The 12565-nt window shown below is 38.0% G+C and overlaps 1 protein-coding gene across 2 annotated transcripts in view; it reads left to right on the top strand.

Annotated features, from left to right (window-relative positions):
- The window catches only part of ARHGAP15 (Rho GTPase activating protein 15), a 337681-nt gene that overhangs the window by 60395 nt on the left and 264721 nt on the right, over positions 1-12565 (top strand). For both annotated transcript variants that reach the window (XM_010575190.1, XM_010575189.1), the window contains exons 6-7: positions 3171-3258; positions 9880-9969. In XM_010575190.1, coding sequence (XP_010573492.1) covers positions 3171-3258; positions 9880-9969 — 178 coding nt within the window. The remainder of the gene's footprint in view (positions 1-3170; positions 3259-9879; positions 9970-12565) is intronic.

Genomic DNA, 12565 nt, shown 5'->3' on the forward strand with positions numbered 1-12565 from the left:
CACAGGCAGCGTAGCTCGGCCACTTGTATTTTTAAATAGCCTTGAAGATCAGGCTGGTATTTTTAAATAGCCTCAGAGATTGTGAGCACCACTGAAGCTATAACGTGCTGCCATCAGGTGTTCATCTGACAGAATGCAAATGCAGCTCTGACTGGGAACCGTGACTTTGGCACTGGAGCTGGCTCGACGAATTCACGCCATGTCCTTGTCGGTGCTGGCTGGGTCTTCTCTGCATACTCATATTTATGGCTCTTTACACAGGCAGAGGGTGCGTAGCAGGGATTCATCTACTCTGCCTACTCTTTGTCTGGCTCCTCCTTTCACTTACCTAAACTTCATCGGCTGGAAGTGATTTCTTGACTAATATTGGTGCCGCACGGCAAAAATTAGAATATTGTGAACTGACTTTTCTGAAAAGCTTGAAAACCTTAGTTCGCTGCACGTAGCCCGTGAAATACAACGTGTGCCCACCTGTATAGAGACTAATAGACTTTAAAGAATTTTTTTTTATTTTTTCAAGCTGACAGATGACTTTATGGACAATTTGATAAAAAGGTTGTCTAGTTTATATACCTTTTATCTTTAGGTCACAAAAGTAATGAAGTTTTGATTTTAAAATGTCACTTTTAAAATGAAACAATTGCAGAATAAAAGAACTCGAGAATTTAGATTTAGGGGAAAAAATCTTGTGGAAAATATGGTGAAATTCAGTTGCATTCTCATACCTTCTATAATTCCTATAGTCTCTTGCAAAACCACTGTATTTTCTTATTCCTGATGGAATTAAAACATTGTCCCCTTAAAATTCAGAAAGAAGCTTGGGTAAAACATCTCAACTGATATAATTTAAGAAATACCTATCACTGACTTTTTTTTTTCTTTGTTGTTGACTTCTTATTTCAAAGCCATAGACAGAACTACATTTACTTTTTTTTTTTTTTTTTTAAATGAGGTCCAGGTTGAAATGAAATGTTTTCAAATCTTGGCAAACTTCCCAGCTAGTTTGATCAGAAATTTGAATCTTTTAAGAAGATTGCACATAAGTCTGGGACCACAAAACACAATTACTGATTTGTATTTCTCAGCTAGAAAAACCTGCCCCACAAATAGCCGGAGCAAGCAGCACTCTGCCTAATAGAAGTGTCCATGACACAGAAATGTTCCTCTCTATAGCTAATGTCAAGCATTTGGTGTAAGTTGGGTACTGAATCTAAGCTGCATCCCAAGGGTTTTAATCCTTTGATAATCCATATTTATCCAGGATATCCAACTGATAGGAAAATCTGTTTAAACTGGCACATAGCAGGCTTGGCCACTTACTCCCCTGTGCACTTATGAGACCTCTTTGAGCAGAAAAAAAAAAAAAAATAGCGAAAATGAAAAAGAACTAAAGTTGTGCTTACCAATAGACAACTTGTATTCACTACCTTGATGGTGATTCTCAGCTACAGCACTCGTTTCCTAAGGATACTTTAAAAAATAATTAACTGAGGTTGAACTGTTCTTTATCCAATGTACACAATTCACAGCTATGACCATAGTTCACATTAGCTAAGGATACAGCTTTATAGTGGTAATAAATTTAGCTGAAAATTTCAAAGTGACTTACAAACACTGTCCTTTTGTGGGGAAATATTTGTCAGTGATGGTCAGGTGCTTTTCTAAAACCCTACTGTTTCTTTCTCTTCCTCAATGTCTCTCTCTTTATTTTTTCCCCCATTAACATGGCATAAAAAATGCAGCCCTAATTAATTTGGACGTATTAATCTCCTTCACAGAGAGTTTCTTTCCCTGTTGCTTCTTGTTGGCTGCATTTTAGGGATGATTGTTAGATGGTGCTGGGTGAAATCCTGCCCACACTGAAGTGAGTGTAGTTCCTCTGATAATGCCAGTGGCGTTAGGGCTTCATCTGTAATATTGGTTATGCTCCTCAAACTGAAGACTCAAACATATTGAATAGGAATGTCATTAATAGAAAAACTGCCTGTTGTTATGCCTGATGTGTGGTTTGATGAGATATTGAGTGCAGCAGAGCTTTGAGATGGATCTGGAAGTAAGCATCGAGAAGAAGACTGACAGGCTTTTAAACTCTACAAAGCCAGGTTTTGCTAGAATAAAAAATGGGTTTGCTTGAGTTACTTAGGAATACCTAAATAGACAAAACTCAGAGGGACTAGGGAAGACAGAAGAGAGGAAAAAGGGTTTCTAACAGCTCCTCCCTGGGCCCTCCATGTCCTTACAGGCAGCTCCCTCCTTTTAATGCACTACAACATCCATGTGAAACAGCCTGCTTGTCTCATGCATTTTCAGGTCTGTTCTAAAATGTTCAGATTTGCAGTTTGCATTCACATAAAGCAAATAAATAGTGGGTTCATGAGTAATTTTGTAAATATCAGATGTTATGACCCGCAAATTGGAGAGTCAAACTTGAGATGTTGATCTAAAAATAGTTTTCTATCAGATCAAGTCCATTTGTTTATGATTATGTGGTGGTTTGAAACATCACATTATATGTAATACATATAATAACATTTTCTTTTGAGTTGATTATTATGTTCTTCTGCGTCAGGGGACACTTCCACATATCCATGTGTATTTTGACTTCCCCCTGGCCCCAGCAGTTTTCCAGCTCTCTAGGGCTACACCATGAACTCCTGATGTTTAATGGTTACCTAAACCTCTCTCAGATATCGTTCTTATCTTCCTTGCTCTCCTGTAAGTTTTTAATTTAAGGAAATGAGAAAGTATTTGGGACCTTTCAAAATAGACCCTTTGCTGAGCTCTGGATAATCAGATTGAAATTACATTATTCCTTCTCGATCCTATTTTAAGTATTAGTTACCAGAAGGGCACCAGCTGTTCTGGAGTCCTTTAACTATATATGAACTTTAAGCATGTGTGAATAATCCCCCTGTTTTCCTGTGGAAAAGTAACATAGATAGGCTTCAAAACATGAATGAGGAGAAAGAAGCCCTTCAAGCTTCGTTAGGCCACATTCAGGTATAATTAGGATGGTGCAACTCAATCGATATTGGTGGAAGTGCATTGCTTTAGACCATTGTTTCTGACATGAAATAATTAAAACCAAAGCTTACAAATGGAGCATCTTTTACCTTCTGCTTGCACGCCTTACTGATTTTTTCTTTTTTAAATTTTGTCTTATTTTTAAGGAAAAACTGGTCCACGTCCTGGATTGTTCTCACTGCTCGGAAAATGGAATTCTACAAAGAATCCAAGCAGCCGGCGCTAGCCAACCTGGTAAGCAATCAACCATGCAATATACTCAGCTTCCTTGCAACTGTTATTTCAGTATAAAAAGTTTTTGGTGTTTACGTAAGAGAAATTCAGACTGAGCTGGCAACCTTCAAAGGTTTGAAAGCAGCTGAAGGAAAGTGCCTTGATAAACTTTTAATCAGATGTAGTGTATGAGAAGAAATAGGACTTAGCATGTCCTTTATTAAGAGGTGCATTTTGAGAATAATTGCAAAGTGAGACAAATGGTGAGTGACTACCCAGTAATGTGAAGGTAACACTTTAAATTAAGGTGCCATTTATAAATGCTTTATTCTTATTTATGAAAATGATCACTAAATGCAGCTACTTCCTCAAATAATGTATTATAAAGTATGTTATAAAATGCATTAGTAATAAATGCTTAACAGATGATGCGATGAGAATCTGTTGCAAAGGATATTGTGAGATGTAAATTGTATTAAACCATGTATGTGCATCTTTAATACATGAATTTAAGTTGTTATCTACCATCCTATAAAGTAGCTTATACATTAATAAATAATAATAAATTATTTATAAATGGCACCTTAATATAGGGTGTTACCAAAGCAGAAAACATTGTAAGTTAGCAAAGTGATTTTTTTATCGTAGTATAAATGTGACATCTACCATATCCCGCTAACCTTCCTGAATATTTCTATGACTCCATCTAATGCAGCTAATGCAATTTCTGTAGCCTGTAGTTACTACAAAGTGAAATTTGCAGTACCTTTTTATTGTGCCCCAAGGAAAGAAGACCGATCTCAGTCTGCGGAGATGTGACAGCTACGTTGCGCAAGCAATAAGGGCGTGTATCCCTTCAGTGCTAGTTACTGCCGAGTTTGAGCCCACGAACCCGAATGTGGGCAACAAAAAGGGAATTCGGTAAATGTGTGACACTGTGGGCAGTGAAGGGACAGGTTTGACAAAGCCCTGTTGTGAAAGGCTCTCAAGGCCTGATCGAACCTGCCAAATCTCATTGGCGTGATGGGTGGCCACAAAGGTGCTCTCTTTGGCAGGAGTCACAAACAATAAGCTATTTTTCCTGTGGCAGGTGATGCAAACTTTTTCTTCTATATATTCTTGATCTACCAATGCCACCTGCCATAAAATCAGCTTTAAAGAACATCTTTTCATGCTTTCCTTTTTTTGGGAAGAAGGTGAGGGTTGTAGCAAAAATAAAAGTAATAGGTGAAATAATAAAAGTAAGTGAAGGGTGAAATCTGGCACTTTCTGCTTCTCTTTGTGCTGGTACAGCTGGAAAATACTACTTTTATTCAGCCATGAAAACAGTATAGTGTGAATTAATATTTTTTTCGGAATCATCTGTTTTCCTTAAACTTGAATTATATATTATTAAAAAAAAAAGTCTCAGGTCAGCTTATTAGAACTAATCTTATAATTTACTAGCTGTCTTACACTTCTGCCTGCTACCTCTTCTCCTTTCTCTTTGCAAGCCCTCACTGAAATATCAGGAGATAAATGGACTCATGTAAATGCAACACACAGGAGACTTGATTTTGCTCTGAGACTCCTCCACATGGTTAAAGTCCCCATTAGCTCTTTAAGAATTTAGATACTAAAGTAGACCTGCCTGGAGAATGGGACTCTGGCCCAGATCTCAATCTGTTTAACTCAAAAAATTAAGGTGTGTCATGAGAAGGGATCTTCTGAGAAGTCAGTCCCTTTCCCTGAAGTCTCAGTCATCACCAGTGCTCACAGTCAGTGAGATAACACCTACTGCCTCCTGTGTCAGGAAGAACACAGACATATTGATGCCATATTTTGCTCATTATGGGGAAAAAAATAAGTGTGGTTTTTGTGTGGTTTTTTTTGTTTGTTTTTTTTGTTTGTTTTTTTTATTCCATGCTTGATCTGAACACTGGGGCTCTGAACTCAATGTTCACTAGGTGAGAAAAAGCTGTTAAAGTTACATTTTCTGTCTATTGCATATAACTTATATGCAATGGTAAATAAACAAATTGAGTTAACCTTGAAAACAACAAGAGCTGTCAGTATTCAAAATCTTATAAAGCAATTTCTTAAACCCGAATTTCACACATCAAAAAAAGCTAAAGCGCTACGCTGATCTCATCTGATAAAGCAAATGCAATGCTTATTTCCTTTGTAAACCATTTAACCAGATGTAATTTTGATAGTGGAAAAGAAATAATACAAAAACAATTCAATAGAAATTATTTGCTTACAGATATTTTTTTTTCCGAGCTGTAGTTTACTTTGGAAAAAGGGGAGCTCAACCATTAATTAAATAATGTAATAAAGGCAATGTTCATTCACGATAGTATGACTTATAACAACACATTTTTATTGTTAACAGGAAAATGATGTAACTTAACAAAAAGATTAATGTTCCTTTGTATTATAAAGATATTCATTAATTATTAATTATTAAATACAGTACATGAAGTGAAAATTTAGAATAAGACAGCATCGTTATAAAAGGAATGATATTTCACAAAAAAGGCAACAGTAGAGAGGGAAATGAAAGCACATTCTAATCATACCTCTTTTCCTGATGATAAGATAACATTTAGAGGTGATTTAAAATTATATTTTCCAAAATCTTTAATAATATTCTAATGCAAAGAACCAGTGATAGCTAAAAGGAGTTTTTGTTGTTCCTTTGTACGACTCTAGGTGTAGGACTCACTATAACAACTTCCTCATTGATTTGCATGGAGAAGACTGGGATCCATAGCTTTCTGGTGAAGCTAGAGATGATATCTGGTATTATCATTAGTAATAGTTATAGCACAACAATTAAAGCACACAGAGGAGAGATTCAGAAAATGAGCTTGTTTACAAATATTACTGAAAATGCAAGTTTGCATCCCATGTAGCTAAATCATTACCTTCTGCTACTGCCTTGATCATTTCTGGTCATGCTTTTGATATGCTTTTTTCTAGGATTCATATGAATGTAACTTGCTTTTTATTTTAAATTAAGGGCATTGTGATCTAAAAGGATCACAGCTCCGTTCTTTCTCACCAGTGCTAAATTCTATTATCGGTTGGTCTTTCTGACCAAGAGAAAGTAGTCTGTTTATTCCCTGAGATAGTTTATTCAACAGAGGTTATTTTAACCTCAGGTTATTAGCCCATCTGCAAAGTAATTTACTGAGTGAAAATGCTGCTGAAATCCATATTCATGTTTAGGAAGATTTCATTGTAGCAGACACTTGTATCAATTTACAGCATAACCCCCTCCAACAACATTGATATAACATAATTGCTCTGACTGCAAAACACGAAGCAAGGACGTGGAGTGCTCCGGCTTTCCCAGTAACCTTAACTTACTCTCTTGCAGCGTCTCTGAGTAATGCATAAACCAGAAAACTGTGTCACAGGACAATGTTTAGGCTGGAATGAATTTCTAGGCAATTTTCCAGTGGTCCCTATGGGTTTAAGCAGAGCTTCCCCTTGTGTGGAGCTCCCCAGGTGCAAAAGAAGGGCTGATGTGCGCAATGGACAGTTTCAGGCTTGATGGATCTGAAAGGTTTTTCATGTAGTTTTCTTCAGAAACTTCATAAACTATGCCATACCCACGTGTCTTGTACGGTGTTCATAGACACCTCATATCCCGTTGTGGGCAGAATTGCTAAATTCTCCAAAAGAGCAGTTTTGCAGCTGATCGCTGTACATAGCAGGAGGGTGTTCACTTATCCAATACCGTAAGCTTGCACCCCATCCTTTCTGGAAAGGGAGACGCACATACTTATACTTTTCTGCTTATTACAAAATCAGAGCTGTAAACAAACTCCAGATTACTACAACAACAACATTAAGCTGTGTGCACTGAGTGCACAGAGGAGTCCAAGTTGACGAGAAGCTCAATGTGACACGGCAATGTGTGTTTGCAGCCCAGAAAGCCAACCGTATCCTGGGCTGCATCCAAAGCAGCGTGACCAGCAGGTCAAGGGAGGGGATTCTCCCCCTCTACTCCGCTCTTGTGAGACCACACCTGGAGTACTGCCTTCAGCTCTGGGGCCCTCAATATAAAAAGAACATGGATCTCTTGGAGCAAGTCCAGAGGACCAAGAAGATGATCAGAGGGCTGGAGCACCTCTCCCAAGAAGACAGGCTGAGAGAGTTGGGGTTCTTCAACCTGGAGAAGAGAAGGCTCCAGGGAGACCTTATAGTGGCTTTCCAGTACTTAAAGCCACTTTCCTGGCTTTAGAAAGGGTGGGTGGTGAGGCACTGGCACAGGTTGCCCAGAGAAGCCGTGGCTGCCCCATCCCTGGCAGTGTTCAAGGCCAGGTTGGATGGGGCTTGGAGCAACCTGGTCTAGTGGAAGGTGTCCCTGCCCATGGCAGGGGGGTTGGAACTAGATGATCTTTAAGCTCCCTTCCAACCCAAACCATTCTGTGAGTCTACGATTTGTTCTAAGTTCTGCTGCTGCATACACTTTTGTACAGTCATAGAAATTAGAGATGGTAAAATCCTACCGAGTTCATTAGTCTGTCTTCCTACAAAAACTCCCTGGACTTTCCATTGTTTTTTCACACTTCAGTGTGAAATGCCACAGCAGTTTTCCTGAGGAAAATATCCTGTAGCCCAGTATACTTCACTATCAAGAAACTATTTCCTGTTTCTTTATGTTTTAATCTCTTCTTTTCATCTCATTATGTGTTTCCAAAATTTCTTGAATCTTTCTGCTGGCGGAATAAAGCTGCCCTTCTTTGTTAAAGTATTTTCAGACTCAAGCTACCTTTCTGGATAATTTTTTCAAAGAAATCAAGGTGACCCGCTTTGACGAGGCTGTGTTATGTGTTCATGATGGGTTACACAGCTGCCTGCTCTGTGCGGTGCAGACCTGGTCATTGCATGGATTCCTGGGCAAGAAACTTCCCTGGGGTATCTCCTGGCCAAGGAGGGAACGATCTAGTCAAAGGAGGCACCAGAGCCCTATTTATAAAAGTATAGCACTGGAATACTGAAAATTTGTTGGGTTTTTTTCCCCCTATTTGAATATTTTTTTGTACTAATCGGTTAGTGTTTGTTTTTCAACTTTGTTGCTTTTACCATGCAAGTATTAACTGATTAATTTCACAACATCTTTGTAAAATCAAGTATCAATAACAGATCTGTTATGAAAAATTCAGAAAGATTAAGTTCTAGTCGGAGGCCAGGCAGGAAGTCTGAGGCAGACTTGGGGGAAAAAAAATCCAAACCTTGCTCTTCCAGTGATTTAGCCACAAGAAGATCCTTCTGTTTTGAACAGCATATTTCTTCTATTAAAAAAATAATTAAAAAAAAATAAGAAAAGGAACAAAGTCACACAGGACTGTCAGTTTTAGAGGAGCTGAACCATGGTGGTTTTATGGTTTGGCAAACGGAGAACATAATTACAACTCCAGTACTGAAAACTTCCAGAGACTCTGGCTGCAAATTACTTGACCAGGATACCTTACTCTGCTTCTTTTAACCTAAATAGGTCCTTTTCCACCCATCTCAAAAGGACCCTGGAGAACACACATTTTTTTAACCTTTAATAACAACATCAGAGAAGTTCAGTGAGCAATCTTTTGAAAGCTGATTATTCGGCTGATGCTGGACTGGCCACTGTTAACTTCTGTTAAGTCTGTTTTCTTTATCACCAATGTCATTTTTTAAGGTAAAATGGCTTAAGAACAAGAGAGCAAAAAAGATGTGTCAAGCTGATTAATTGCGTTATGTGGATATTACTCCATATCTTACCCAAAAGGGACTTATTAGTGCTTTATACTGTTAACAGTAGTATTTTTATTGTTGTCTGGGATGTGCAGTAACCTAATCTACAAAGGCTGCTCTAAACTACATGGGCTTTGCCAGAACTGCTGCACAGGCAGAATCCCTGGAGAAGGAATTTAGATGGCAAATGAGCATTATTGTGCTTTACACCAACTCCCAGCAATGTAAATGATCCAGGCAAACAAACGTGCTCTTTGAATTATTTGCATCCATACGGAGGAGCTGGGGAGGCAGAGCTGTGTCACTCTGGGATGCACGGACTGACATTGCGAAGTAGCAAACTGTGTGGAGCTACTCTAGCGTTGAGCTCTTTCTTGATGTCATGTGTGCCCTCAAAGCCTTTTTTTTTCTTTTTCTTTTTTTTTTTTAGGAGCTAGAAATGATAATTTGTTTGGAGAAAGGAGATGGCTTGTCTTACAGATATGATGTATATTCTTGTCTAATTTCTCTCCTTTCCAACTGCATCAGTTTAAATTTCCATTTGGAAAGCCCGCAAAACTTTACCTTTAAACCCAACGGCTTTTCAAGAGGTTTTGCAAAGTAAGCATTTCAAATGTCTGGTCAATGTATATGCATTTGTGTTTTCATCTATTCTATGTTGCATTAGACTGCTTTTTAAACCATCTAATTATTTTAAAAATTATGTGTTTAGTATAAGAACCTTATTTCTGAGTTAAGACACCTCCGAAGTGGTTATTTAATAATACCAGGGAATAATGAACTCTTTTCAGTAATACCAGCAGCTGTGCTACAATAATCTGTCACTTAAACTTGATCTATTCTTGTTTTATCTGATAACTGTCCCCATCTGTGAAAAGTCAGGCCATATTCATGGTTGATTTTTTTTCTTTCCAGAAACCAGGATATAAACCTGAGTGTGTGGATTTGTGTGGTGCTCGCATTGAGTGGACCTCGGAGAAATCCAGCAGAAAGAATGTCTTTCAGGTAAGAGCCAACGCATGCATTTCATTGCTCATTTGAGTATAAACTCTGTTAAGAGGTAGGTTTTATTTCTTTGGTTTTAATAACTAGAGACTGATTTAATATAGCGTTTTTCTTACCAATACAGGAGTGTAACATTTTATCAAGCATCAGTTTACTGTTTTTCTAAGAGAAGGATTTCTGATGACTGAGTCTCCTAAACACTTGAAAACCTGTTGATTTATTGATTAATGCTCTATATTCAATTTGTTTTTAAAACTTAGTAGGTAATTGCTTTGGGTTCAGGCCTAGAATCTTGACCTAAAGGACTTCCATAAACACAACTTCTTCAAACTGCTTATACAAGCACTGCTCCAACACAGTGCGGTTACTCTGTTTATTTTTATTGCTGTTCAGGGTCCTCAGACGGTGATGACCCAGGTTCATTTCTGGAAGGGGAGGGGAGGATTTTAAAAGCTTGCCTCTGTCAGGGCCAGCATAGAAGGACATGAATTTCTTATAGGACTACTCTTCATTGATGGAAAAAAATATTATTTACTTGCTTCATCTAAATCCCATTGAATTGAAAAGGAGGATCAAGGCCCAAGAAGATGAAAGGATGAGAAAAGCGTTACTGCAAGGTTAACATTCCAGGATCTAGGGGCTAAAATAGTTTATTGCAACATCTTCAGGTTTTGGACATAATCCATCTCCCATGAATATCAGTAGAAAGGGTTTTTTTTTTTTTTTTGTTTCACTAAAAGTTGCATCAAGCCACATCAAAATATTATTCTCTATGAACCGACTTGTTTCCCAGAGTTCTAACATGAAGAATTTTTAACAATACAAACAATAAAGGGAGGAGAGACGCAGAAGGGAACGTGGCAGGGTCAGGATACTGTTAGTTACCAGATAGTCCTTTGGCATCATCACCGATGAAACATGCTGGAGGAACCAACTGTGCCCGCGTCTGGGATTTAAGAAAAAAAACGACCACAAAAAACCCTTGAGGGACTGTACATGGTTTCTTGAAAAGAAACCTCTTTGGGTCAACTGGGTGTTACAGAGACTTTTTCAAGGTTTATTTTTCTAGACATCTTTCTAAAGCGCATGCAATATTTAGAAATATTCGTCCTCTTCAAGACAGTGAGACTTAGGCTTCTATACCCCCCACATCCTTCAGGTTGTCTTGAGACAACACTTGGAGCTTTGTCATTTCCTAGGTATTTTTAGAATAAATATTTTGGTTTTGCTGTCAATCTTCAGCTTTTTCACTTGGAATGTGATTAAGTATAACCTTAGCCTTCGCTCCTGCAACCCCCTGAGCACACTGACAGGTCTTCTGAGTTTCTAGGGTTTATTTCGCATTTTGCAGCAAGCAAAATTTATGTTTGGAAATGCATATTGGCGTGGTGATTCATTGCAGCTAATACATTTCCAATGTAAAGACAAATGAGGCTCTGTTATTGATTTACCAAACTGGTTGTATGAAGACTTTGCAATACATTTTCTTCTCACTTCTGTTAGTGTGAGGTGTAACTCCACTGAATCAGAATAATGTGAGAAAGGAAACTCATGCACTACTGTTTGAACCCATTAAAACGTGTCTTCATCAAGCCAATAAGTGAGTGGGAGAGACATTAAGAAGTAAAAGCATGGGAGGAAGGACATATGTTAAGACACATTTTGAAAAGGGATGGAGCATTGTTTAGACAGAGAGCTACAAGAAGATTCTGCCAGATGGTAAGAGTGAAAGAGGAGAAGGCTTTGGCATCAGTAGTGGTGACATTTTGGGAAAGGAAAGGACTGAACGAGACTGGTGCTACATGAGCAGATAGAGTGGGAAGGGGACTAGAGAGAGAACGAAGATTTATGAGATAGTCTGGAGGGAATCCAAGGCGAGTTCGAAAGCGGAGAGGTCAGTTTGTACCTGGATACTGAATATTTCAGGAAACACTTCTGATGATCTACTTATCCCTAGCGGGTGGGAATAAGATTGATAATGTCTGTCTACTTATTCATAGGTTTGTTCAAATGAAAAGAACATGGGTGATTTTTTTTCTGTGACCTAAATATAGATGCATTGCATTGCTATTTGATTAAATACGTTAGCTGCTTAACTCTGAAATGATCAGAAATAAGTATGATTATGTCTTCAAAGCGTGGCAACAAAGCATAGTTGGTGGGTTTTTGTTTCATTACTTTCTGAATAATAAAACATTCTATTCTGGTTCAAACAGAGCAATGGTTGCTTTCTGCTAATATGTTGTACTAGGAGTAGATGCAGGATTTGGAGTTTGATTTAGCCTGGGTGCTCAATTTGAGTTCATGAATTATAGATTAGAAATAGAAAATGACTATTGAGATTTTGGTTTGAAGAAAAAGAAGGAAATCTTGAATTTAAAATCTAAGCATATGACAGTTAATGGATGGTAACAAGAAGATGGAGTACAGGAGTATCATAAAGAAAACTAATTGGAAACATGATGGATGCAGGAAAAAAAAAGAGGAAACTGCAAGTAAATGATATTCAGGCAGGAAGATTTGGGTTTCTGGTCTTGATCATGAGGTTTTCAGCAGTGTTACTCCACTCATTTTAATTGAGCTACTCTCTGTTTAA

The sequence above is a fragment of the Haliaeetus leucocephalus genome, unplaced genomic scaffold, assembly GCF_000737465.1.
Source record: "Haliaeetus leucocephalus isolate CR32 unplaced genomic scaffold, Haliaeetus_leucocephalus-4.0 Scaffold451, whole genome shotgun sequence".
Lineage (NCBI taxonomy): Eukaryota > Metazoa > Chordata > Aves > Accipitriformes > Accipitridae > Haliaeetus > Haliaeetus leucocephalus.